This window comes from Stegostoma tigrinum, chromosome 23 (genome assembly GCF_030684315.1).
Source record: "Stegostoma tigrinum isolate sSteTig4 chromosome 23, sSteTig4.hap1, whole genome shotgun sequence".
NCBI classification, from domain to species: domain Eukaryota; kingdom Metazoa; phylum Chordata; class Chondrichthyes; order Orectolobiformes; family Stegostomatidae; genus Stegostoma; species Stegostoma tigrinum.
The window spans coordinates 41,556,396-41,583,816 of record NC_081376.1 but is presented as its reverse complement, the minus strand read 5'-3'; the positions used below and the strand labels follow the sequence as shown (position 1 = coordinate 41,583,816).

The following is a 27,421-nucleotide window of genomic DNA, read 5'->3' as shown; positions in this document are numbered from 1 at the left end:
CTGCATGTGAACCCCCGAAGATTGAGTATGTTTGAAACATACAAAAAAAGAATAGGTTAGTCTTCCTTTAAACCTGCTCTGCCAATCATATCATCATGGCCGAACTAATTTTAACTTCAACCCTACATTTCTGCATATTCAAATCCAGTCTAATAAAGCTGTAACCTTTAGGGCCTTTTCTCAAAGCTATTTATCAGCTAAGTGTTCTTTTATGTGTATAATTCCAAGTTCAAGAAAATGTAGATAAAGTTACAAGCTTAGGTCGTATTAGATCTATAAAAAGAAACTAAACTGCTGGTGGCTACTGATCTGAAAAACAAATTGCTGGAAACTCAGCAATTTCTGTTTTTGTTTGTTAATTATCCACAACTTATTCACAACATATATTGTGATTGATTAGTCACAGTTAAAACCAACACTGAGAGAAAAATAAGGGAGGATAGGCTGTAACCTTAACACACCACTCTGCTCCTTGATCAACATTTCTGTCACAGGCCTCCTGCAGTACTCCAGTGAGCCTCAGTGCAAGCTCAAAGAACAACATCTCATTTTTCATTTAGGAACCCTGCAACCTCTAGGACTTAACATCGAGTTCAGTCCTTCCATGTTTTTTACCCATCTCACACCCAGTACTTCTATGACATGGGTTGGTTTTAGCAGTCAGTCATTCTCATATACTCCTTGGTCGATTATTACGTTATATGGTTTGCACTCAGTACAACTGTCCCATTTTCTCCTACTCTTAGATCTTGATATCTCTTACTCAGTTTTTCTTCTGTCCTTGCTTGCATTCCATAATCTCATTTGTTTGCTTATTCCATTCATATCTCCGTCTCTGGGTTCCATCTCCACCTTTCTGCTCACCTCTTCCCTTCCCGAACTTCAGCTTCAGCATAAATACCACTTTCTCCTAGCAGTTAACCGTCTGATGTAGAATCATTGGATTCAGAACAGTAAAGCCTGCTTTCTCTCTACAGATGCTGCACACACCTGCTGAGTTTCTCCAGCAATTTCTGTTTTTGTTTCAAACCTCAGTTTCTGCAGTTTTTTTTAACCAAATTACTAATGATATGTTTTCTTCTTAGCCATCTGTTTTCCAATCAATTTAATTTATATGCAAATCTTGTTAAGGGCAATATAGACGACCAAAGATGAGGGAAGGAGCATACCTTCATCTTCATTTTCATTGCAAGGTTTTGCCCCATTTCATCTCTGACCCTTTTCTTTAGTGCAACAATGTCCTTCCTTGTAGTCTTGGATTGTTGCTTTTCGACAAACTCAGCAGACCGGACCTAGATATTTTCTAATCAATCTGCCTGATTCAGAGATAAGGACACTAGCACTGCGCCTTTAGAGCCTTGACCAGCTCGGCCATTTTTTAAATATAAACACATTTTTCTAATCAGCTTGTTCAGAGATTATTTTTAAAAATAGAATCCCTACATTGTGAAAACAGGCAACAGTGTTGTGCTCTGCCTGCCCCATTTTTGGAGCAGGTGCAACTTCAACCTGGACCAGAGATAGTAGGAACTGCAGATGCTGGAGAATCTGAGATAACAAGGTGTAGAGATGGATATATACAGCCGACGAAGCAGCATCAGAGGAGCAGGAAGGCTGACGTTTCGGGCCTAGACTCTCCTTCATCCACTTCTGAAGAAGGGTCTAGGCCCGAAACCTCAGCCTTCCTGCGCCTCTTGATGCTGCTGGGCCTCCTGTATACATCCTGCACTACACGTTGTTTTCTCGGTTCAGGTGTAGGGGCATTACCACTGCACCACAAAAGGGTTGTAAAGTCGGAAGGATTACCAAACCCAGCTTAGAAATGTTCTTACACATCTGTGGGCCGGGTGGGACATGAACTCAGTCCTCCGGTGTCCACGGGCAGGGATACCACTACAGCATGTTAGTGGCTTGTTGAATTCGGTAATTTGCGGGATCACCACCGTTCACTTGCTACAAAGTTCCTCCTTCAGAAGTCGCTGGCCAGTCTGATTAGCCAGCTGTGCTGTCACTTCCAGGAGCGCCAGAATTGCCGGAGAGAACGGAGTACACAAAAGTAAGTTTCGAAGATTCAAGGTGTGACGGTGTCTCAGGGAGCCCAGGGATGGAATAGAGCGGGCTGGAACGCCAGGAATAAGTATGCCCCATACTCAGGCAAAGTCGATGACGGGTCCTTGATGAAACCCATAGAGGTAGAGGAGGTCAAAGCTGCCATCAAGGGGATAGACGAGAACAGTGCCGCTGGGCCAGGCGGCCTGAAACTGCAGGACATAAGAGCACTCCATGAGGAGGAGGAAACTCGTCTACCCCGCCTCTTCTCCCTATGGCTAAAATCAAGCACGATCCCCGATTCACTAAAAAAGAGTCGAACGGTCCTGATTCCTAAGTGCAAGAATAAGGAACGCTTGAAAAACATTGATAACTGGCGACCAATAACCATCGGTCCAATGCTGCTCCAGCTGTTCACGAAAATAATGGCAAAACGCCTGAGTGAAACAGTCGAAATAAGCCCCAGGCAAAAAGGGTTTTTTAGCAGCCACTCCCTGATGCAATGAGAACATTGTTATCCTCGAAAATATCATCAAGGGAGCAAAACACAATCGTAAGGACCTCGCAGTTGTCTTTGTTGATCTAGCGAAAGCGTTCAACTCGGTTGGGCACAAATTATTAATCAAATCTCTGCAAAGAATGCAACTACCGAAAGCCTTTGTAAGTCTCATTAAAGACCTATACACTGGCAACACAACAGTGGTGGAAGGGAACGGTAACTTTACCACTCCAATAACCATTGAGAGGGGCACCTCCGCTCGGTTCACAATAAACAACTGCACCTCCCAGTCGCAAACCATTTCCACTCCCCCTCCCATTCTTTAGATGACATGTCCATCATGGGCCTCCTGCAGTGCCACAATGATGCCACCCGAAGGTTGCAGGAACAGCAACTCATATTCCGCTTGGGAACCCTGCAGCCTAATGGTATGAATGTGGACTTCACCAGCTTCAAAATCTCCCCTTCCCCCACTGCATCCCGAAACCAGCCCAGTTCGTCCCCTCCCCCCACTGCACCACATAACCAGCCCAGCTCTTCCCCACCACCCACTGCATCCCAAAACCAGTCCAACCTGTCTCTGCCTCCCTAACCTGTTCTTCCTCTCACCCATCCCTTCCTCCCACCCCAAGCCGCACCTCCATCTCCTACCTACTAACCTCATCCCACCTCCTTGACCTGTCTGTCTTCGCTGGACTGACCTATCCCCTCCCTACCTCCCCACCTATACTCTCCTCTCCACCTATCTTCTTTTCACTCCATCTTCGGTCCGCCTCCCCCCCTCTCCCTATTTATTCCAGAACCCTCACCCCATCCCCCTCTCTGATGAAGGGTCTAGGCCCGAAACGTCAGCTTTTGTGCTCCTGAGATGCTGCTGGGCCTGCTGTGTTCATCCAGCCTCACATTTTATTATCTTGGAACGCCTGGTTATGTGTGTTGTGTGAAAGGGGCATTCGGTGGACTGATCAATGCAGGGCACAGCCTGCATGCGACGTATCTCCAAACCCCCTCTTTTTCACGTTTCCTTTGAAAAGGGGTACTCTCCCCCACCCCGCCCTGCATCTGATAGTTCACGCCAACTGCATTTTGGTGTGGGTAGGGGAATATTGTGGTCAATTTAGCTTGAGCTTTTAGCAATGTCAGTTGATCCCTTGTTATTTACTTGTGTCGGACTGGCGAGGTAAAGAAGCAGCAGAAACACAACTGGGAAATAGCGAAAAAGAACAACCTAGCAGCGGGGTACAAGTGACAGGCAACAGCAACGCAACTAGGCCATGGGTGGAAAAAGTGAACCTGCAGCGGAGATAAATGGCCAACAAGTCAAGGACTGCTCAACTATGATGATGATAACTAATGTACCAGGATTTGCCCTGAAAATCTTCTAGTATTCATTCCTTGTCCCATCAGTACCCGTATGTCATCACTTGGTTGCAAAAGAAACGTTTGAACCTAGTGACAAAGGTCAATACTAGTTGGATATTCAACATGAATTAACAAGTACGCCGCAAGGTGCTGTAAAATATTTGATTCATTTTGATTTTGTGGTTATGTGTTCCGCAATCTCAAGTTTATACAAAACATTTGTCATTGTTCTTTCTTTCTAGTTTTACCGGGTGTATTGGCTGCTCTACTCAACGTGATGTAAAATGAATGCCCTAATAATTCGATTTGGTATGGAAAAGCTGCGAATAATAAATGTCAATTCATTGTATTTGGCAAGTTACAGTCCAAGACTTTTCTGGATTGTGAAGACACAATTCAGATCATCCTCAGATAATAAGACTTCTAAGCCTCAGAATTTCACAGACTATGAATCTATTAAACAGCAGTACAAACCACAAGTGCCAGAATACTTCAATTTTGCAAGTGATATCCTTGATAAGTGGAGTGAAATGGAAAAGGTACTTTTTAATCCTCTTGTATAATTTAGCTATAATTTATATTTTATGAAAATTTCTGTGAAATCAGAATGTTTTATGGGTTTATCAAATGTTTGGAATAATTGAATAGTTGGTTTAGTTAGTGCATTCTCTATTTTAGTAAGTTCTGACAACTGAAAGCTAAGACTTGCCAGTTACAGCCACTATAAAATGATTACTGCGTTAATGTGTCATGTTCAGAACGAGCAGAGGAAATGTATTTGACATAATTCAAAAACTACACAAATATTCATTTAAATTTGATTTCAAAATATACAAAATTGTTAGAAATGGATAATTTCAAGGACGGTGTTTCACTGATTAGATCTTGTGCTGTGAAAAACTAAACTGTGGCAATAATAATATGTGGGTTAAATTTTCTAAAAAAAATCTGCTGAATTTTTTTCCACTAAGCCTTATCCAAATGCAGTGTTTTCTTTAAGGTATGGTACCATCAGACACTTGTTTTCTCACGTTTGGTAATTCCACTGATATTTTAACAGGTCGGAAATAGGGGTTCAAATCCTGCTTTGTGGTGGTTGAGTGAACATGGGCAAGAAGTGAAATGGAGTTTCCAAGATCTTGACATCTACTCTAAGAGGGTGGCCAATGTCCTGTCAGATGCTTGTGGTCTACAATTAAAGGATCGAGTTATTGTTATCCTGCCCAGGGTTCCAGAATGGTGGCTTATAAACATAGCATGCATCAGAACAGGTAAAGGTGTTGTGGTCAACATGTCTTTTTGAGATGTGTTTTCAGCCAAAGACATCTGAATTGAATTGCTTTGAATTGAATTAGCTTTATTGTCACGAATTCAGTGAATACAGTGAAAGGGTTATATGTCACTACTTGCAGCACCATCTTAGGTACAAAGGTACCAAGGTGCAGTTTCTTTAGTTAGAATGTCTTAGAAAATAGAGAACTAAAATATCCACCATTGCAGAAACAAAAGTCCAGAACAGCAGTCTTCCAACCGTCCAACACTGGCACCTAGCCATCAATGCACACCATGCCCTGATTCCAGACCACGCCAGGTTTCACCTTGAGGATCATGAGGCTGAGAGATCACTCTAGACTGGCCAGCCGAGAGGAAACCATGCCGGGGAGTTGCCCTGCCACACTGGGAGGCCGCCATGCTAGGTTGGGAGCTATTGTTGGAGGCCAGGAGCTGTCCACTACGAGATGCTTCATACTATGTATCATCTAGCTTCAGGCTATTGATTTTGTGAGCTGCAGCAACAGTAGTAAGTGTACCGCAGACCTCTAGACCAGAATGCCTACAGTCTTGAAGCAGGCCATTCAGCCCATCGAGTTCACACTGACCCTCCAAAGAGCATCCCATCCAGACCTAATCGCCTATCCTGTTCCTGTACTCTGCATTTCACATGGTTAATCCCCCTAACCTGCACATCCCTGGACACTATGGGAAATTTAGCATGGCCAATCCATCTAAATTGCTCATCTTTGGACTTGTGGGAGAACATAAGAACTAGGAGCAGGAGTAGGCCATCTGGCCCCTCAAGCCTGCCCCGCCATTTAATAAGATCATGGCTGATCTTTGAGACTCAGCTTCACTTACCCACTCGCTCACCATAACCCTTAATTCCTTTACCTTTCAAAAATTTATCTAGCCTTGCCTTAAAAACATTCAGTGAGGTAGCTTCAACCACTTCACTGGGCAGGGAATTCCAGAGCGTCACAACCTGTTGGGTGAAGAAGTTCCTCCTGACCTCAGTCCTACATCTGCTTCCCTTTATTTTGAAGCTATGCCCTCTAGTCCGAGTTTCACCTGCTAGCGGAAACAGCCTCCCTATCTCCACTTGATATATTTCCTTCATAATCTCATATGTTTCCATAAGATCTCCCCTCATTCTTCTGAATTCCAATGAGTATAAGCCCAGTCTACTCAGCCTCTCCTCGTAATCCAACCCTCTCAACTCTGGAGTCAACCGAGTGAATTTCCTCTGCACCCCCTCCAATGCTAGTATATCTCTTCTCAAGTAAGGAGACCAAAACTGCACACAGTACTCCAGGTGTGGCCTCACCAGGACCCTATACAGCTGCAGCATAGCCTCCCTGTTCTTAAACTCCATCCCTCGAGCAATGGCAGACAAAATTCCATTTGCCTTTTTAATTACCTGCTGCATCTGCAATCCCACCTTCAGCGATTCATGCACAAGGACACCCAAGACCCTCTGCACAGAAGCGTGCTGCAATTTTTTACCATTTAAAACATAATCCATTTTGCTGTTATTCCTACCAAAATGGATGATCTCACACTTATCAACATTGTACTCCATCTGCCAGACCTTTACCCTATGACTTTGACTATCTACATCCCTCTGCAGACTTTCAGTGTCTTCTGCACACTTTGCTCTACCACTCATCTTAGTGTCATCTGCAAATTTTGACACACCACACTTAGTCCCCAACTCCAAATCATCTCTGTAAATTGTAAACAACTGATGTCCCAACACTGATCCCTGAGGCACACTGCTAGCCATTGACCACCAACTAGAAAAACATCCATTTACCCCTACTCTTTGCTTTCTTCTGGTCAACCAATCCTCTATCCATGCCAGTACATTACCTGTAATACCGTGGAAGCCAAATAACTTGGAGGAAACCCACACAGACATAGGGAGAATGTACAAACTCAACACAGACCGTCACCCAAGAGTGCAGTCAGACCCAGGTCTCTGGCACTGTGAGGCAGCAATGCTAACCACTGAGCCACTGTGCCATATTGAATAAGAAGACATAAACAGAAGGTACTGAAATGTTCAGCAAGACACACAGCATCAGTGTAGACAAAAGACAGAATTAACTTTTAAAGCCTGTGACCTTCATCAGGACTGGAAAACATTACATATATAACAGTTTTTAAACAAATATAGGCAGGGATAGGGCATTGTAGGGAAGAACAAAAGTGAAAGTCTAAGTTTTGGTGGAAGGCAGGTGACATTTATTGAACAGAAAAACTATTACAAATACCTGCCTGAAACATGGGAGCAGTGGTTATAATCAGAAATTGTTGAACTCCACACTGAGTTTTGTATGCTTTTATAAATTTTAGGTTACACGCTTCCGAACTGTAACTATTAATTTGCCTAATTGCAAAATATGATTCTTAAGATTTCATTGTGCTTCATTGCCATAGTGTTAAGGCTAGAAAAACGTGGTCAGTATAGAAGTGAGGCAGCGGGCAGAGTCTCCCCAGCGTTTGAACCACATGGCCAATGGCAAGTCAGTCTGTAAAATGTGGCAAGAATGGAAAAATGTGATTCTTGACCAAGAACCTTGGAAAACTGAATCTTATTCTAAATGTAAAACAAGAACCCCACAAGTGGGCAGTGAAAGGCCTATTTGCATGCATTATTTTGTCATTATTACAGAATCTCACCTCCTATATCATAGTTTGTTACTTTCCCAGCCATCGGAGGAAAACAAGGCAACAACAATTTCTGACATAAAAGTTCAAGCAGGTGCCTGGCAGCTGCAACTCGTCAGTATCTTTTCCAGCCAGCATTCCCTGACACCTTAGGGCACACTCCATAGGCAGTGAACGCAAATGTTGGCATTGGCAAAGCACCAGTATAACAACTCAGCACTTCAATACTGCATTTTGGAGCTTGATGTTTATGCTTGGAAGCTACAAGTAGATGTTTAGCACAACAGTCACTCAGTCTGCATTTGGTATTCCCATTATTACAGAAGGATCACTAAATGGGGAGGAAAAATGTGTTTGGTTGCATTGATCAGGTGTGGTAAAGTTACTGCTCCCTCTGGTGCACTCTCACTGTGAAACTCATCTTTCCCTGCACTCCCCTTTTTTGGCAATATCTTAGTCTGCCCTGTCCCTTTAGGCACCCCTACAATGTGTAGGAGATGAAACACTTTTTTATCTCCCCCTTCTCAATATGCAGGGCCCTGAACATTTGTAGATGAAGGTGTGATTTAAATGTACAACTTTCAATTTAGCATCTTTAATTTGCTTCTCACAATATTGTATCCTGTATACTAGAAGACTGTGTAGAAATTGATAAATATTTTCTGAACATTTTTGTTCAATTTGGGAGTGTAATCCCAAGCTTCTTGCTGCTTGTTATTATGATGATCCTATGGTTTTAAGAGGTGTATTTTGTCCTTTTTATTAAATGAAGTAAGGTTGGAACAGAGATGCAAACTAGTCTGTTCCAGTCCAATAAAATAAGCAGCTTGTGAGGCCTTGGCTTTTTTTTTAAAATTGGAACAATAGAAATAGCATGAATGGGGGAGTCAAGCTACCACAGAACCAGCGTTTTAGTTTAGTTTTCAGTAGTTGTTGGGGTTTTGAAGCTGCCATACATCTCTCCCCTCTACGGCAAAATGCTTGAGTTCTCCCTGTCTGCCAGAATTTTCTCATGGTGTTCATCCTCCTGGACTGGAGAAACACTGCATGTCAGACAATCTATTTTACTGAGTTCGCCTTTACCAAGATGTGCTTATGGGATGCTACTATATTGGAATAGTTATTGTTTAGTAGTCAAATTACCCATTACTCTGTTAAGTTTTCCAAATGTAATTAAAATTTGCATTTTAACTGTCGGGGTAGGATAAAGTCTGTTCTTAAGCTGCGAAGCGTAATCAACACAGCACCTTATGCTTGCCTTTAAATTAGATAAAAGTTACGGCCTAGGCCATCTCCTTGATATGTTTGTAGGGGGTTTGGTCTGAACCATACATTGTTCCATTTCGCTGTACTACCTCCACTCTGACCTCTCTGACCTTGGCCTCTTGCACTGTTCCAACAAAGTTTATTGGGTCCTCAAGAAACACAAAGTTTTTATTTTGATTCAGCACTTTGCAATGTTCTGGATGCTGAATTCAGATATTGATAACCTCTGTCCCCTTTTTATTTTCAGACTTCAGGTGATGATTTGTTGAACCAATCTTTCATTCTACCTTTAATATAGAACTTCCTTCCCTTTTTCCTCTCCCCTTTCCTCCTTAACTGTGCGTCAGTGTGCTTGAACCTGTTATATCTGTAATTTTTCCAGCCCTTTTGGAAGGGCACAGAGCTAAACCCTTAATTCTTCCACTCTGACAGATGCTACTTTTGCTGCTGAGTATTTCCAGCACCTTCAATTTATATGATAGGTTTCCAGCACTTTATTTGGTCTTATTGGTAATACAAATCAAGTTTGTTTCTTTAAAACAATTCAAATCCGAATTGATAAATTCGAATTAATTCTAAAACAAAGTTTTTTTAAAATATTTAGGTGTTAATTTTTTTGTTTGTGCTCTGTTTAGGTACTGTACTGATCCCTGGCACAACCCAGTTAACAGACAGAGATATTTTACACAGGCTTCAAGCCTCTGAAGCAAGATGCATCATTACAGATGACAACATGGCAGTTGCTGTAGATTCAGTGGCGTCCAAGTGCCCTTCCCTCAAAGCAAAGGTGACAATATCACATACACAAAGAGAGGGATGGATGAACTTCCAAGATCTTTTCCAGTTAGTAATAACTATTTACATGTAGTTATTTTAAAACAAAATGTGTTTCATGACCTCAAAATAAACATGCTTCAAACATGTGTGTAGATAGTTGGTTATATACGTGTAGATACGTTTTCATTAAGGTATTGAGACCATTTCATATTTAGTCATTTTAGCTAGATTGAATTGGAATTATGAGATACTTTTCACTTCAAGGCGCTTTGAACGTTATCATTGTTTGGTCCCATATAATAAATAAATCCCATATTATTTTCATTTGAACATTTATACTGTGAATTTTTTCGATAATGTTACAGTAATTTTGCTATTCAAATGATTATAAAATCCGAGTGAAATGTTAAAGGATAGAACTCTAGATGCCGGGTTTTCAATCACCCTTTGAAAAGCACGGTATAAACGCAAGCTGTTTTGGAACTAGAGAGGGTTCAAGAACACTGCTGTTTTAATGAATACCTTTTCATCTCTATTGTGCACATTCAGTCTATTCTAATTGTGTTGGCAGTAGCAGTGGCTCAAAACTACCAACACTGTGCTAACTTATCTCCCAAAAACACCTCACTTCTTTCCTGTATTTACTTGTAGCATTCCCAGGATTTATCTGTATAATTGAATATGCGGTACATGTGGAACCCATCCCATTCTTTGCTTATTCAGTTTATAGAAATATAAATAGAAATCCCTGAGGCAGTACACTGTAAGGAAGCTGGAAGAATTTCTAACCAAGATCGCTATCTGATTTGTCCTTTGGCAGAAGCTGAAAGAGACATGAATGAACTATTTAAAGCCAATACAAATATAACTTCTAAAAAAAGTATCAGACTTTCATGTACTTCACTTGCGCGATTTACACATGATAAGCACGGCTATTTCAGCCTGAAATTAAGTGGAGCACTTTAAAGATGCTGTAATCAGTAACTTAGACATTAGTACAAATGTCAATGTTAGTGCTTATTGCATGTGATTGGTACAAACAAAATTTTAATATCATTTTAAATGGGGGTTTGTTAAGTAATACAAACACATAAAGTAAAGGAGGAAAAGTCACCAGGTCCATAGTACACAACCTTCCTCACATAGTATGAGTGGTCCCAGAATTATGAGCACCTGACTTTCGAATTCTCAGACTTGCAAACAAGATCCCATAAGGAGGTGTATTAATATTTATTGAAAGATCCAACATGTGAACATTTCCTCATTCTTAAAAGTGGCTACATTATTGTCCTGCATTTTGTTCCAACTTGCGTACAATTTGTACTCAAATACAGCTTGGGGACTGCTTGTAAAGCTAAATCTGAAGAGGCAAACTTGCCGTAAAAATATTTGTGTCAATTTCAGGAGAATCTCAAACAACCTTTGCGACACTGTATATTGTATCATCAGATTACACTTGTACACTTCTGTACTCCTTAAAATACATCAGATGATGTAAACAGCAATCTCCATTCATTTTTTAGATGCAGCAGACTTCTTTTGGCCTATTTCTAATAATGTTCAATGTTTCTATCTGCTTTTTTACAACACCCTTGAATCCTAGTTATGCTGTTGCACATATCATTCTCGTAGTCTTCCAATCACCACTCATTCACCAGCATTTTCTTTTTATTAAATTAAATATTAGACGCTGCAACATGAGGAAATCCAATAAATTCATACAAGAAAAAAAATCTTTGCAGTGAGGTTGTGTACAAATGTAAATCTGCAGTGTGTTCTCAGATTCTGGCATTAATATTAATTTAAGTATCTTGCTATAGTGGAAGTTGACTTGCACAGCCTATTTCCAGTGAGATGGCATGCCTTGAGTGTTCTTGTTTGTGAATTGTTCTGGATATTCAGTGCCTTTCATGAGTGTTTCACCATCTTTACAGATGAATTCTGTAGACACTTCTTATTGTGAGAGGAAGTATAAATGAGTAAATAATGTCATATTGAGGTAAAATTACAGAACAGCATTTATAGTTAGACTCAGACTCATATTTACAAGGAGTTGATAAGGAAGCCTTCAGCAGTTTACAAACATGGGCTAATGTCTGGGATTCAGGACTTCATTTAGTTTTGTTTAATCCATTTTCTGTCAAGTCCCTCAATTGGGAAGGCCTACAGAATGAAGGAGGCAGATATTGCAAGGAGAAGGGTTCCAGATTGCGTGGGGAGGAAATCCTGGGTCAAAATTACTGGAGCAGTAGGATTCCAGGATCACTGCTGTTCAACATCAACATAGCGAAGAGACAGTCTGGAGATCCCAAGGAGGGGCTGTTTGAGGCAAGATAGCTTGGCATGGTCAGTGAAGTGAAAGTATTTGTGCTTCATAAACACTCAACATTCAATCCAAATGGCTACCAAAATCTGGGGCATGCTGCCTTATTTAAGTATTACAATTAATGATCTTTCTTTTGGTAGCAAGTTAGAGAGAGAGAGTCATACAAAATAGAAATAGACTATTTGGCCGACCATGTCTACTCTGACCTACAAACATCAATCTGTACTAACCCATTTACCTGCACTTGGTCCATAGCCTACTGTGCCCAGTCAAATTAACATTAGCAGTTGGAAAAATAATGGAATCCAAACTGAAGGAGAGAATAGAACACCTAGAAGTGAAAAACAAACATAAACGTGAATCTTTAAAAGGAAAATCTTGCATGCCCAACTTTATTCAGTTTTTGAGGGCGTGGGAGATGTAGTACATGTAATTTATCTGGATTTTCAAAAGCCTTTCAATTAGGTGCCTTGTAGCAGACTAATTTATAGATTAGAGAATGTGGAGTACTTCCTTAAGGTGCCCCATTCCAGATTGACAAGGTCTGAGAATTCTTCTGGGGTAAGACACAAAATGGATCCCGAGGTAAAACTATTACTCTGACTTTGCTTCGAGTATAAGTTATTTATTCACAGTGGCAGAAGGTGACAAAATGGTGTTCCACATGGGTCAGTGCCGCGATCATGTTCGCAATTTACCTTAACAATTTGGACTTTTGTATCAAACAACACAGTCTGGAGTTTGAAAATGGCACCAACTTGGGAGTGTGGATTGATACTGTGGACCATTGCTAGAAATTACACAAGCATATTAATAAACATTCAGAATAAACAAATTGGCAGCTTAAGTTTAACAGAAATGCAAAATGGTACATTTTGATCAGAGTTTAAGGGAATCGTGGTAAAGAAACAAGGGGATTTTAGAGTACAATTATAGTAATGATAAATTGGCCAACAGGCTGTAAAGAAGATTTTATTTCTGGAAACACAGAAAAGTTGAAATGCTATTGCTAACCCTCTATTGAACCTTGCCTAGATTGTACATTGGGTGCTGCACACAGGTTGGATTGCACATTATGAAAATGATTTAGAAAGCAACGAAAATGGGGTTTACAAGGATGATTTCCAGAAATGTGATATATACATATTAGGAAAGAATGACACAGCCAAGTGTCTTTTCTCTTTGAAAAAGAAAAATTTCTGGTAACCTAATAGAACTCCTTTTAAAATGCTGTAAGATCTCTTAAAGAGTCAATATAAGGGAATGTATGTTCATTTCCTCAACAGAAACTAACTGACACCATCAATATAAGGCAGCAAGCAAAAAAATCCAACACAATCCAGAATTTACTTATTTATTGACAGGGTAGTGTGAATACAGCACTTGCTACTACAGGTAGTGGCGAAATGAATGTTTTGATGGACTTAAATGGAAGTTAGACAAGTAAACACAGAATCACAGAATTGTTTTGGCGCAGAAGAAGGCTATTTAACCTATTATGCCTGCACCTTCTTAATGAGTTTTTTTAAACTTGGTGCAAGTCCCCTGTCTTTTACCTGTAATCCTGCACATTGTTTCTGTTTTAAGTGACCAGCCTCGAGTGCTTCTATTGTATTTCTGTTCACCATATTTCCAGGCAATGTATTCCATAACCTAACTAATTACTTTGTTTAAAAACAAAAGCTTTATTTTCCCCTTCTGTTGATACAGCAAGAATAATGACATGGAAACTTATATTGTTTTAAATTTTATAACATGGGAGGAGGTTCAAGTTAGGCATAAACCAAAATGGAGTGGTCAAGCACAAGACTTGATCTCCACTGCATATCCTGTATAAAAACAGTTATAGCTCTCCTTCTTAAAATTTTGAATTCTTTCCTTCATCTTGTGTATTACTTCTTCCTCAATTTTAGAATCAAGAAGGTTCCAGCACAATGGGAATGAGGTATGTATTAGCTAGTAAGTTAACCAATTGTTATTCATAGTATTGGGCAAGACAGCATCTAATCATTAAATCACTTTTTATTTGAATATCTTTGTAAATGTAACTGTGTGCAAGTATGCTCTTTTAAACAAATAAGTAATTTGTTTTTTAAATCTTTTAAAAATCATTAAAATTAATCTAAGGTCTTTAATTCTACTTCCCAAGAAATGCATCAGAATACCACAAATGTGTAAATACCAAGAGTTTGGACCCACTGGCCATTTTCTTTACCAGCGGAACTACAGGAGCTCCAAAAATGGCCCTTCATACCCACTGCAGTTATGGAATGGGCCTTACAGTAAATGGAAGGTCAGAACTAACACGTACAAGTTATATGTATCTGATCATTTAGTATTGTTTTGGAACTTGGGTGCTGTTCTGTTAATAACAAAGGCCACTGTATTGTTCTTTTTGAACTGAGTCCTAAAATAATCACTTATTTTTTTTGCTGCAACAAATAATGACTTTACTCCATATGTTTATTATGATGTTTGGCCTCATGCATATGTTAGTAGAGCCTCCTGTTTAAGGAGCAGTTGGAGAAGTTTGCCTTTGAACAGAACAATGGAAGCCTGTGCTCCCAAGGTCTTCCAGTATTGGCAGTGGCCTTACCAGTAGCTGACAATGAACAAGTAAGGAGTTTTTTTATTATTTTGTAAAACTAAGTCTGCCAATGACAGGTATTAGGAAAGCAATACAATTGAGAACTCAGCTGAGTAAAGACGGTTCAAAGGGAGATGAAAAAGCGTACAAGAAAAGCAAAGAGAGATTATGAAAAAAGACTCGCAGTTAACACAAAGGGAACTCCCAAATTACTTGTGTAATCAGATCACTAGTTAAAGGATGGTGAAAAGAGCAGTAAGACCATAAGACATAGGAGCAGAAATTAGATCATTTGGCCCATTGGGTCTGCTCTGCCATTCAATCATGGCTGATAAGTTTCTCAACCACATTCGCCCACCTTTTCCCCATAACCTCGGATTCCCTTAATAATCAAGACCTACCTAACTCCGTCTTTACTGTATTCAATGGACTTACCTCCACAGCCTCCCATGGCAATGAATTCCATTGATTCACCACTCTCTGATCACTAAGGATCAGAAAAGGGATTTACACATAGAGGCAAAGTTGAAATATTAAATTAATACTTTGCATCTGATTTTATCTATGAGGCTCATGGGTGCCCAGACTACAAGAAGTAGGAACAGGATTAGGCCGTTCGGCCGCAAGCCTGCTCTGCCATTCAGTAGAATCATGGCTGAATCAACATTCCCCACGTTCACTTTCCTGCCTTTTCCCCATGATCCTTGATTCCCTACTGATAAGAATCTATCTATCATGGCCTAAGTATACACAAGAACTCTGCCCCCATAGCTCTCTGTGGCAAGGAGTTCCGAAAACATTCAACCCTCTACGAAAAGAAATTCCTCCTCATCTCAGTCTTAATTGGTGCCCCTTTATTCTGAGACTATTCCCTCTGGTTCTCAATTCTCCCATGAGGGGATACATCCTTTTAACATTAACCCTATGTGGCCCCTGAGGAATCCTATATACTTCAATGAGATCACTTCTCATTTTTCTCAGCTCCTGTGAATAGAGGCCCAACCTGTTTAGCTTTTACTCATAAGACACTCTCTCCATACCAGTGATCACCCTGGTGAACCTTCTCTGAACTGTCTCCAATGAAACAATATCTTTCTTTCAATAAGCTAACTTAAACAGCTCACAGTACTCCAAATGTAGTCTCACCAGCACTTTGTACAGTTGCAGCAAGCCTTCCTTACTTTGTACTCCAACCCTCTTGAAATAAGGGTCAGCATGACATTAGCCTTCCTAATCACCTGCTGCACCTGTCCGCTGACTTTGAGTTTCAAGCACAAATACCCTCAAGTCTCTTTATGTTTCAGCTTTTCTCCATTTTAATAACATTTTGTTCTCCTTTTCAAAGTGAATAAATTCACATTTTCCCATGTTGCACTCCATTTGCCAACTTTATGCCACATACTTAACCTATCTCTCTGTATCCCTTTATATCCCCCCCCACAATTTTCCTTTCCATCTTTTTTTTATTATCATCTGCAAATTTGGCATTAGTACAAAAACCAAACTTGTGACAAAAGCTCAGCATGTTTGGCAGTGTCTAAGAAGAGAAATCAGAGTTAACATTTTAGATCCAGTGACCCTTCCTCAGAACTGATGGTAGCTAGAAAAATGTCAGTTTATATGCAGATGATCGGGTATGAGAGGGGTGAAGGACTAAAAAATACATGGGGATAGAGTCCAGAGAGAGAACAGTTGGTCAGATAAAGGAATGAATAATGATGTGGCTAGGAGAGTGAACTGCTGTTAATGGAGGCTGTTAGTGACCAACAATGATGTGTAATGGCAGACTATGCGATAACAAGGCCTGGTGTGTGCTGTTGGTGGATAGGACATGGGAGAGTTCAGGCCCTAAAATTATTGAACTCAGTATTAAATCCAGAGGGCTGCAGATCCCCAAGTGGAAAATGAGGTGTTCTTCTGCCAGAACACTGCAGCAAGCCTGAGAGAGAGATGTTGACCAGGGAACAGGGTGATGTGTTATAGTGGCACGCAACTGGAAGCTCAGGGTCTTATTTGTGGGCAGAACGTGGACCTTCTGCGAAGCAATCATCTAGTGCATTTGTCTCCCCAATGTAGGGGAGACCACATTGTGAGCATCAAATGCAGTAGACTATATTATGCAATGTGCAGGGAAAGTGCTGCTTCACTTGTAAGATATGTTGCACACTTAAATACGGAGGTGGGAAGAGGTAAATGGGCAGATGTTGGAGGGTAAGGAGCTGTGGGGGGTTGTTGGGAGTAAAGGCAGAGTGGACTTGGCTGTCCAGGAGCGAACGGTCCATGCAGAAGGTGGATAAGGGAGAGAAGGCGATATCTGTGTGGTAGTGGCAGCTCACTGGAGTTGGCAGAAATGGCGACTGATGTTCTTCTGGATATGGACATTGGTGGAATGTTAGGTAAGGACAAGGGAAACCCTGTCGCTGTTGTGGGAAGGAAGTGAGGGAATCAGGATGGACATGCGGGAGATGGGTTGGCCCCAGTGGAGAGCCTGGTAAACAGTGGTGCTCAGGAATCCTCCGTTGAGGAAGAAGGTGGACATTTTGGAAGCTCCCTTGTCAAAGCTCGCCACATCCAAACTTATGTGACAGAGATAGAGGATCAGGGAGAATGGAATGGATTCTTTACGTGAAGCAGAGTGCGAGGATGTATACTCCAGGTAGCTGTGGGAGTCGGTGGGTTTATAGTGGATAATAGTGGCCAGTTTTTCCCCAGAATTGGAAACAGTGATGTTGAGGAAGGGAAAGGAGGAGTCAGAGATCAATCAGATGAAAGTGAGGGCAAGTTGGAAATTGGTAGCAAAATTGATTAATTTTTCCAATTCCGTACGAGAGAAGGAAATAGCATCGAAGATATCATCAGTATATCAGCGAAGGATTTGTGGGTGGGGCCTGAAATAGGACTGGAACAAGGAATGTTCCACTTAACCCACAAAGAGACAGGCATAACTGGGGCCACTGTACATACCCATGGCCACCCCTCTGACCTGAAGAAAGTGAGAGGAATTAAAAGAGAAGTTGTTCAGGGTGAGGTCAAGCTCAGCCAAGCAGAGGAGGGCGGTGTTGCGTAGGGACAGATCAGGCCTTTGCTCCAGGACGGAGTGTACAGCCCTGAGACCAGTCAATGGATCCAAAATGTTAACTCTGATTTTTCTTCACAGATGCTGCCAGACCTGCTGAGCTTTTCCAGCAACTTCTGTTTTTCTTTCTAATTTACAGTATCTGCAGTTCTTTTTGTTCTTATTTAGTATTTAACTCATTGCCATATCTCTTCTCGACATGCCCGCCTTGAAGAAGTTCTGTTCCTCTCTCAAATGGCATTTCCGTTCCGATCCTTATTCTTGTACACCGATATTAATCTCACTGTCAGTCCTGTTGTTTGATCAGATATTTGCTAAAACTTGTTTCCAGAATCATATCACATTATTCAGTGACTGCCTCCAGCTCAGATTTTCCCCACATGGATTCCAACTCAAGTTTCATCCCTCATGCTTTGAATCCACTCAGGATCACAGGTGTCTCCGTGATTAAAGTTTTTGAGAAGATTTGTAGCTTGGGGTGTAGATGAGGTTGTAGACTTGCTCACCGAGCCAAAGTGTTGGTTGCAGACGTTTCGTCACCCAACTAGGTAGCATCGTCAGTGAGCCTCCAGTGAAGTGTTGGTGTTCTGTTCTGCGTTTTGTTGATATTCCTCGGTTTGCTGGTGTGGTTGGCACTACTTCCAGTTGTGAGGAAAGATTGGAGTAGTTATAGTTGTCCTCCTTGGAAAGGTAGCTAAAAGGAAATTTGATAAAAATTTTCAAAATTTTGAGGGGTCAAGGAGGGTCTGTTCCCGCATGTAAAAGGATTGAGAACCAGAGGCCACGGTTAAAAGATAACAAAGTGGGAAGCTGGATGAACACAGCAGGCCAAGCAGCATCTCAGGAGCACAAAGGCTGACGTTTTGGGCCTAGACCCTTCTTCAGAGAGTGGGATGGGGAGACGGTTCTGAAATAAATAGGGAGAGAGGGGGAGGCGGACCGAAGATGGATAGAGGAGAAGATAGGTGGAGAGGAGAGTATAGGTGGGGAGGTGGGGAGGGGATAAGGTCTCTCTCCCAGAAGTTACCCTCCAGACCAACCTCAGGGAATCTCTCTCCCACTGACACTCTCTTGTCCTCTCCCAGAAGTTACCCTCCTCCCTCCAGACCAACCTCAGGGAATCTCTCTCCCACTGACACTCTCTTGTCCTCCCCTCCCCACCTATACTCTCCTCTCCACCTATCTTCTCCTCTATCCATCTTCAATCCGCCTCCCCCTCTCTCCCTATTTATTTCAGAACCCTCTCCCCATCCCCCTCTCTGATGAAGGGTCTAGGCCCGAAAAGTCAGCTTTTGTGCTCCTGAGATGCTGCTTGGCCTGCTGTGTGTATCCAGCTTCACACTTTGTTATCTTGGATTCTCCAGCATCTGCAGTTCCCATTATCTCTGGCCATGGTTTTAAAGTTTTCTGCGAAAGAAATAAAAGTAAGATGAGAAAAAAATTGCACAGCAAGTAATTAGAGTCTGAAATGCAGTGTCTGGACGTGTGGTGGAGGCAGGTTCAATAGTGACGTTCAAGAGGGCATCAGTTAGATTAATTGTTTCTATTTAAAGAATATGGATTCCTGAGAAAGCTTGTAGATTGGTGCTGAATCAAAAGCTCAGCTGGGCTGAATGGCCTCCTTATGCACTGTAACAATTCTGCAAATAAAGATCAAAGAACAGAACCTTGCTCAATTGGGCACTTCACAACGTTTGATGTCTTTTTAAGGATATCAGTTTCAAATAATATTTTCTGTTTGGCGGTTTTTTTCTATTCCAATTTAATCTACTCATCTTGCTTTTCGCTTTTGGATGCAGGCTGTTCATTTGCTCTGCCACATGCCTCGTCCAGGGGACCATCTATTAGTTCTTCTCTGGATCCAGTATTATTCTTCGGCTCTGCTCTACTTTTGCATTTAATGTCTTCAGTCTTCTGCCGTAGCACAGATATTCCCTACTGTTCTTATCACCTTCTTGGTTTCACCCGCATAATGCTTTCTTACAATTTTAATGTCATAATCTTAAACGTTAACTCTTTCTCCACCAACATTTCTAGATTTACTGAGTATTTCCAAAAATTTCTGTTTATTTTCCTGATCAAGAACTGAATCCAGAATTTTCCAGGAAGTTGTCGTTGTATGATGCACACTGTCTTCTGGACAGAATCTCCATGTATTTCAGTTGAACAAAGTTTTATTATTGTAAAAATTTCATTTTGTCCCAAACCAAACAAATTTCAGCATTAGCTGGGTTTCCAAAAATATATTTGGTCATAATTCAGCAGGATAGCAAACTGATTATGATAAAATTCTTTACCAGGTACTGGTTGGATCTCACTCCTTCAGATGTGATGTGGAATACCTCAGACACTGGCTGGGCCAAGTCTGCATGGAGCAGCTTCTTTTCGCCTTGGATTCAAGGAGCTTGTGTTTTTGCCCTTCAGATGCAACGGTTTGATGCGAAAATTACTTTGGAAGTAAGCAAACAGCCATTAGCTTTCAATTTTAAAATATATTGTATGTATGCTGCTGCAACCAATTGTAATTGATCAATCCCGTGATCAAAGCACTTCTTTTTCTTCCATGCCAATATATGGTATTCCTGATCAAAGCGCAGCACTTAATTGCAGACTTGTGCTTTGGACGTACATTTTTTTTTAATTTCAGTCATTCTGCTGCATGTTTATAGCCAGAGGAAAAGCATGCTTTGAAAATCTAGATGTCCACCTACAAATTACAGGTACTTTTGTTTTTCATTTGCCCTGAATTTATGATCAATTATGAAGTTTTGAAGTTAAAGAACGTGGTCATTGGCTCTGTTTATTCTGTTCTTTAATGTGAATGTTCGTCTTTGTGACCATAATTTCCTGAAGTTCCCCCAAATCCTAGCAACAGCAATCTTCTCATAGGAAATAGTAAACTACAGAATAATGGATGTTGTAAATGCCTTTAGCTGTTTGTCTGCGTGTGATTATTCTTAATGACGCAGTCTCAGCAGCCCTCTGTGTTACAGAATTCCACAGATTCACTACCCTCAAAAGAAATTCTTCCTCAACTGTCCTGATTGAACAACCCCTTATTCTGAGATTATGCTGAATGATTTTAGACTGTCCCACAATGTTGGCCCTTACTTCAAGGAAGTAGGGAAGGCTTGCAGCAACTGTACAAACTGTTGGTGAGACCGCATCTGGAGTACTGAGAGTGGTTTTGGTCCCCTTATTTAAGGAGAATATCAGTTCAGAGAAGGTTCACTAGAATAACCCCTGGTATGGAGAGATTATCTTGTGAGCAAAGGCTAAACAACTTGGAACTGTATTCACTGGAGTTTAGAAGCATGAGAAGTGGTCTTGAGACATGTAAGATTCTTAGGGCTTGACAGAGTTAGTACCGAGAGGAGTTTCCCCTCATGAGAGAGTCTAAAATCAGAGGTTATGGTTTCAGAATAAAGGAGTACCAATTTCAGACTAAGATAGGGTGGGATGTCTTCTGAGAGTCTTTGGGGCTCCTTGCCGCAGAGAGCTGTGGGGGCAGAATCCTTGTGTATATTTAAGGCTGAGATAGATAATTAATCAATAGAGGAACTGAGAGTTATGGGGAAAGGGCATAAAAGTGGTGGTGAGGAATGTCAGAACAGCCATGATCCTGTTGAATGGTGGAGCCAGACTCAAGGGGCCCAATGGTGTATTCCTATTCCTATTTCTTATGATCGTATCGGAAAGATGAATCAATCATGGCTGACAAAAGAAGTTAAAGATTGCCTTCAAACAAAAAAAAATGTGGCCATGACCAAAAATTGTGAGCAATTTAGAATCCAAGAAACGATGATGAAGAAAATAATTATCAAAAGGGAAGAGAGAATGTGAATACATGCTAGCGCAAACTTAATGAACAAACAGCAGCACAACGCAGGAACAGGTTTTCTATCCACCAAGACAGTGCCAACACATGATGTCTTTCTGAACTGAAAACCTTTTTCCCTGTACACTCTGAATCCCTCTATTCCATGCCCATTCATATATCTGTCAAGATGCCTCTTAAAAGTTGCTATTGTCTCCTCCTCCTGCATCTCTTCTGCCAGCGCAGTCTAGGCACTTACCACTGTCGTTTTTTTTTAAAAAGCCTGCCTCTTACACTGCCTTTTACCTTAAACCTTTATCCTCTAGTAATTAATACTTGTACCCTAGAAAAAAGACTGCATATCCATTCTGTCCGAGCCGCTCATAAATTTGTAAGCTTCTATGAGATCACCCCTCAGTACTGGGCTCTAAGATCACTTTCAAGCATGTGGGAAATAAAAGATGCTAATGATTAGGGGAGCACATGAAATGTTGGTCTTTGTCACAAGGGGATTTGAATGAGGGAGTAAAGATGTCTTGCTGCAAACGCATAGAGCCTAATGAAGATGTACCTGCTATATAATGTACAGTTTTGGTTATCTTATTTAAAGAAAGCTATATACCAAATCCTTATTATCCATAGGGGATAAGAACATGAAGATCTTGTGAAGAGCAAATGTGCACACTGCTTCAGTGTACCTCTCCTACCCACCGCACAGGAATGTATAATCGGACGAAATGTGTCAGTAGAGAAAAAAAAATAGGGTCTGGGGCCAATCTTGAATATGCACTGTTAGTGTGTAACAAGGATTGACTACTTGGAGAGAGAGCTGCAGAGTTTAGTCTTTGAGATGACAGGATTGTTTTATAAGAGCTTGAAAAAACTAAGTCTGTATTTTCAAGAGTTTTGAAGAATGAGGTGAGCTCATCAAAAAATAGACTTAGAAAATTTGTAGAAGATGTGATAGGGTGAAAGGTGATGAGATGTTTCCCCTGGTCAGTCTAGACCAGGGAACATAATCTCAGAATAAGGGATAGACCATTTAAGTCTGAGATGTGGAGGAATTTCTTCACTCAGGGGGTCATCAGTCTTTGGAGTTATCCAAAGGGCAGTGAAAGCTCAGTCATTGAACATTTTCAAGGTAGAAATCAGTAGATTTCTGGATATTAAAACAGGTTAAAGAATATGAAGATAGAGAAAAGTAGCATTGCATTAGATGATCACCTAAGGTCAAAATAACGATGGAGCAGGCTTAATGGGCTGAATGACCCACTCCTGCACCTATACTCCTTTGTTCCTATGATATTATTTTAATTGGCATTTGGGTGATTTTATTTTGAAATGTTCTTTTCTTAGGTTTTATCCAAGTATCCCATAACAACCTTCTGCTCTCCACCTACTATATATCGTATGCTAGTGCAGAATAATGTCAGGAGGTACTGTGTAAATTTTCTGATTATTTATTGCTTACTATCCATTTAAGCTAAGCTTGTATAAAAATCAAACCTACGTAAATCATTCAGTTGTCTGCACTCCTGCACAGGAGCTCCTTAATGGCATGTATAGCTCCACCCTGATTTGATGCAATCAATTTGACTAACTACAGTACTACTTTTGTAGTTTTATTTTTCTTAAGGTAACATTCTCCAGATATTTGTTGATAAATCAAAACCTTTCCAGTTTGATAAGAATTTACATTGAGGTCAATGCGCTCATGAACGTTGTATATTGATATATTGCCTGTAAGAGGGTCTGTTAACTCAGTTTACTGAATGGCTGGCTGGTATGCAATGCAGAATGATGCCAACAGTGTGAGTTCAATTCCTTCACTGGCTGAGACTACCATGAAGAACTCTCCTCAATCTCTCCACTCACCTGAGGCATTGGTGACCCTCAGGTTAAGCCACCACCAATTGTGTCTCAAATGAAGTTATGACTTTGGCAGGACATATGTGCTGCTGTGTGCAGTTTTCACATTCTCCCCATGCCTGCATGGGTTTCTTCCGGGTGCGCTGGTTTCCTCCTGCAGTCCAAAGATGTGCAGGTTAGGTGAATTGGCCATGCCAAATTGTCCATAGTGTGCAGGGATATGCAGGCCATGTGGATTAGCTATGGGAAATGCAGTATTACAGGGATAGGGTAGGGTGTATGTCTGGATGGGGTATTCTTCAGAAGGTCGGTGCAGACGTGATGGGCCAAATGGCCTGCTTCTACAATGTAGGGTTTCTATGATTCTCTTCTATGATTGTATGAATAGAGGAGCTGAATTTTATATAATTAAAGACTCAAGATAGTTCTACAGCAGAGGGATTTGCAAGCCCTCTTGCACATACCACAAAAAGCTAGCATCCAAGTTTGGTGGGTGATAGGAAAGGCAAATTGAATGTTGGATTTTATCGAGTTTTGAGAAGATTTGTAGCTCAGGTTGAGGTTCTGGATGTGAGTTTGCTCACTGAGCTGGAAGGTTAGTTTTTCAGACGTTTCGTCACCATTCTAGGTAACATCATCAGTGAGACTCCGACGAAGCGCTGGTGTTATGTCCCACTTTCTATTTATCTGGTTAGGTTCCCTTGGGTTGGTGATGTCATTTCCTGTTCTTTTTCTCAGGGAATGGTAGATTGGCTCCAAATCAATGTGTTTGTTGATGGAGTTCCGGTTGGAATGCCATGCTTCTAGGAATTCTCGTGCGTGTCTCTGTTTGGCTTGTCCTAGGATGCATGTGTTGTCCCAATCAAAGTGGTGTCCTTCCTTATCTGTATGTAAGGATACGAGTGATAGTGGGTCATGTCGTTTTGTGGCTAGTTGATGTTCATGTATCCTGGTGGCTAGCTTTCTGCCAGTTTGTCCAATGTAGTGTTTGTCACAGTTCTTGCAAGGTATTTTGTAGATGACGTTCGTTTTATTTGTTGTCTGTATAGGGTCTTTTAAGTTCATTAGCTGCTGTTTTAGTGTGTTGGTGGGTTTGTGGGCTACAAATTTGGATTTTATTTCAAAGGGAATAGTGTATACAAGTAGGGAGGCTTTACTAAAACTATATAAGTAACTAATCAGACCACAGCTCGAATACGATGAACAATTTTGGACCTCTAATTTAAGGAAAGATATGTTGGCATTGCAAACTGTACAGAGAAGGTTCACTAGGCTGACCTGAGTATGAAGGAACTGTCTTATGAGGAGAGGCTGATTAGGTTGAACCTATACTCATTGGAATGAGAGGTGTTCTTATTAAAACATACAGGTTTGTAAGGGGCGTTGACAAGGTGAGTGTAGAAAGGTTGTTCCTCTTTGGGAGAGTACAGGATCAGAGGATGTAATCTCAAAATAATCTCAAAATATGTCTACTTGAAAGAGATGAGCAGACGTGGTGGCTAAATGGCCTGCTTCTGCTCCTATATCTTAAGGTCTTACAAGGCCAGTTGTGTTAGGCACAGGATTGTAAGAATCCCAACGAAGTAGCTGACCATTTTAATGTCATGTCCAATCAGAGTCAACCTTCCTGCTTTAAAGCTGAAACTGGAAGTTAAATGTTAGTCAACATTGTTAGGTGCATTTTCTATGGCAAAACCTCAACAAATCAATTTCCACTTGCTAACCAATCAACACTCTCCTCTTATGTAGTGTAAATGTTGACTTTCCTCTTGAGCTTTTAGTGTAATGAAATGCCCTGATGAGTGCAGTACATAAAGTTTCAACACTTTTTTTTCAGCAATACTCAAACATATAATCTGTTTCTAAAATTAAAACATAAATGTAATCTATGGCACAAGAGACATTAAGTCTGTGTTAATGGAAGGTAATGGCCTAGTTGTATTATCACGAGATTATTATTTCAGAAATTCAGCTAATATTCTGGGGTCCTGGGTACAAATCCGACCATGGCAGATGGTGGAATTTGAAATCAGTCAAGAACCTGGAATTAAGAGTGTAATGACAACCATGAAACTATTGTTGATTGTCAGGAAAATCCCATCTTGTTCACTAAAATCTTATAGGGAAGGAAATCTGGCTAGCCTACATGTGTCTCCAGACCCACAGCAATGTGGTTAACTCTTAACTCGCCTCTGACCAATTAGGAATGGGGTATTAATGCTGGCCTAGCCAGCAGTGCCCACATCCTGTGAGAGAATAAACGAAAACGTTCCGATAACAAAACATCCAGATCTTCTCATCAGCGTTGATGCTTGTGCATCATTGAAGCTGCTGATGCATTTGCATTTTGCATTTTTTTCAGCCAGAATTTGCCAAGCATGCATTTCATAACTTGCATTCAATTGCTGACGATCCAGATACTGGATGATTTGGGCCAATGTTTTTCATTCCAATTCCTTTTTATGTTATGATAGATTGAGAATTTAATTTCACAAACAGTAAGATTGATGCTTCAGGCTTTCTTCAATACTTGTGACCTCACATATTTTCTTTCAATTTAGTTACAGATTCAAACGCCTCCAGCACTGTGTGAGTGCTGGAGAGCCCATGAACCCTGAAGTGATGGAGACTTGGAAGAAACATACAGGCTTAGACATATATGAAGGATATGGCCAGACTGAGACTGTAAGTGTTTTGATATTGAGTGGCAGTTTTTTTTCTCTAATGCAGGCTAAAAGGAACCAGCCAGAGTTTTGCAGTGAAGGAGAATGCCTCTAAGTTCAGTTTAACTTGAACCTATAACTTGAGCACACGCGTCCCATAACACTGACAGACTTGTACAAATCCTGAATTGCAGATGTTTGGGACAAAATCAACATGGAGAGCAATTTCTTGAAATCTATGGTCACCAGACTTAGATTAGATTAGATTCCATACAGTGTGGAAACAGGCCCTTCGGCCCAACAAGTCCACACTGCCCCTTGAAGCATCCCCCACATAGCCCACACATCCCTGAACACTATGGGCAATTTAGCATGGCAATCCGCTGAGTCTGCACATCTTTGGACTGTGGGAGGAAACCGGAGGACCCGGTGGAAACCCACGCAGACACGGGGAGAATGTGCAAACTCCACACAGACAGTCACCCGAGGCTGGAATCGAACCCAGGTCCCTGGCGCTGTGAAGCTGCAGTGCTAACCACTGAGCCACCGTGCCACCCCAGGGGTTTTGAGGGGTGACCGGCCTTTCTAGACTGTAGTTGCAAGCTTGAGGCCAGTAGCTGCAATATAGTTTTTGCCAGGCAGTGGGCTGTTTATATCAACTGTTTTGAACTGTAGTTCCACGACTCAGCTCTACTGACAACTGATCTTACATTCCTTTACATTATTGTATTTTAATCTTGCTTGTAGTTTCTGATTGTTGGAGTATTAAGCATTGTAATTCTAATGTTTTTGCTCTGCCCATGATCATTATTTAGGTCTTAATCTGTGCAACATTTAAAGGCATGAAAATTAAACCTGGTTCAATGGGAAAGCCATCTCCAGCATATAATGTGCAGGTAAACAAGTGTGTCCTAAACTTCCATTGAAGATGCAAATCCTGAGTTGCAGCGTTAATTTTTCCAGCGCTGTTTAACTGTTGCCCTGTGATTCCTATGAAATGCATTCTACAAAAAAATTCAAAAAGTAACTGAATTGTCCACTTCTGACAAACATAATCCTGACCACAATGAAAAGGTTCCTCGTGTAACCTCTGGTTCGTTACAGTCACTTTAAATCTGTTTACTCTGGTAACTGACTATTCTACCCAAGAGAATGTTGCACCAATTTTATAGCATCTTCCAA

At 41.0% G+C, this 27,421-nt stretch overlaps 1 protein-coding gene across 7 annotated transcripts in view; it reads left to right on the top strand.

Annotated features, from left to right (window-relative positions):
• LOC125462240 (acyl-coenzyme A synthetase ACSM3, mitochondrial-like) overlaps positions 1-27,421 on the top strand; it is a 654,353-nt gene that overhangs the window by 613,736 nt on the left and 13,196 nt on the right. For 6 of the 7 annotated variants that reach the window (XM_059654111.1, XM_048552031.2, XM_048552034.2 and 3 more), the window contains 8 exons: positions 4,153-4,449; positions 4,971-5,181; positions 9,760-9,967; positions 14,377-14,520; positions 20,191-20,347; positions 23,064-23,143; positions 26,138-26,261; positions 27,055-27,135. In XM_059654111.1, coding sequence (XP_059510094.1) covers positions 4,195-4,449; positions 4,971-5,181; positions 9,760-9,967; positions 14,377-14,520; positions 20,191-20,347; positions 23,064-23,143; positions 26,138-26,261; positions 27,055-27,135 — 1,260 coding nt within the window. In that variant the 5' untranslated portion in view covers positions 4,153-4,194. Of the gene's footprint in view, positions 1-3,979; positions 4,058-4,152; positions 4,450-4,970; positions 5,182-9,759; positions 9,968-14,376; positions 14,521-20,190; positions 20,348-23,063; positions 23,144-26,137; positions 26,262-27,054; positions 27,136-27,421 lie in introns of those variants that run through there. The other variant, XM_048552035.2, reaches the window with a different exon arrangement.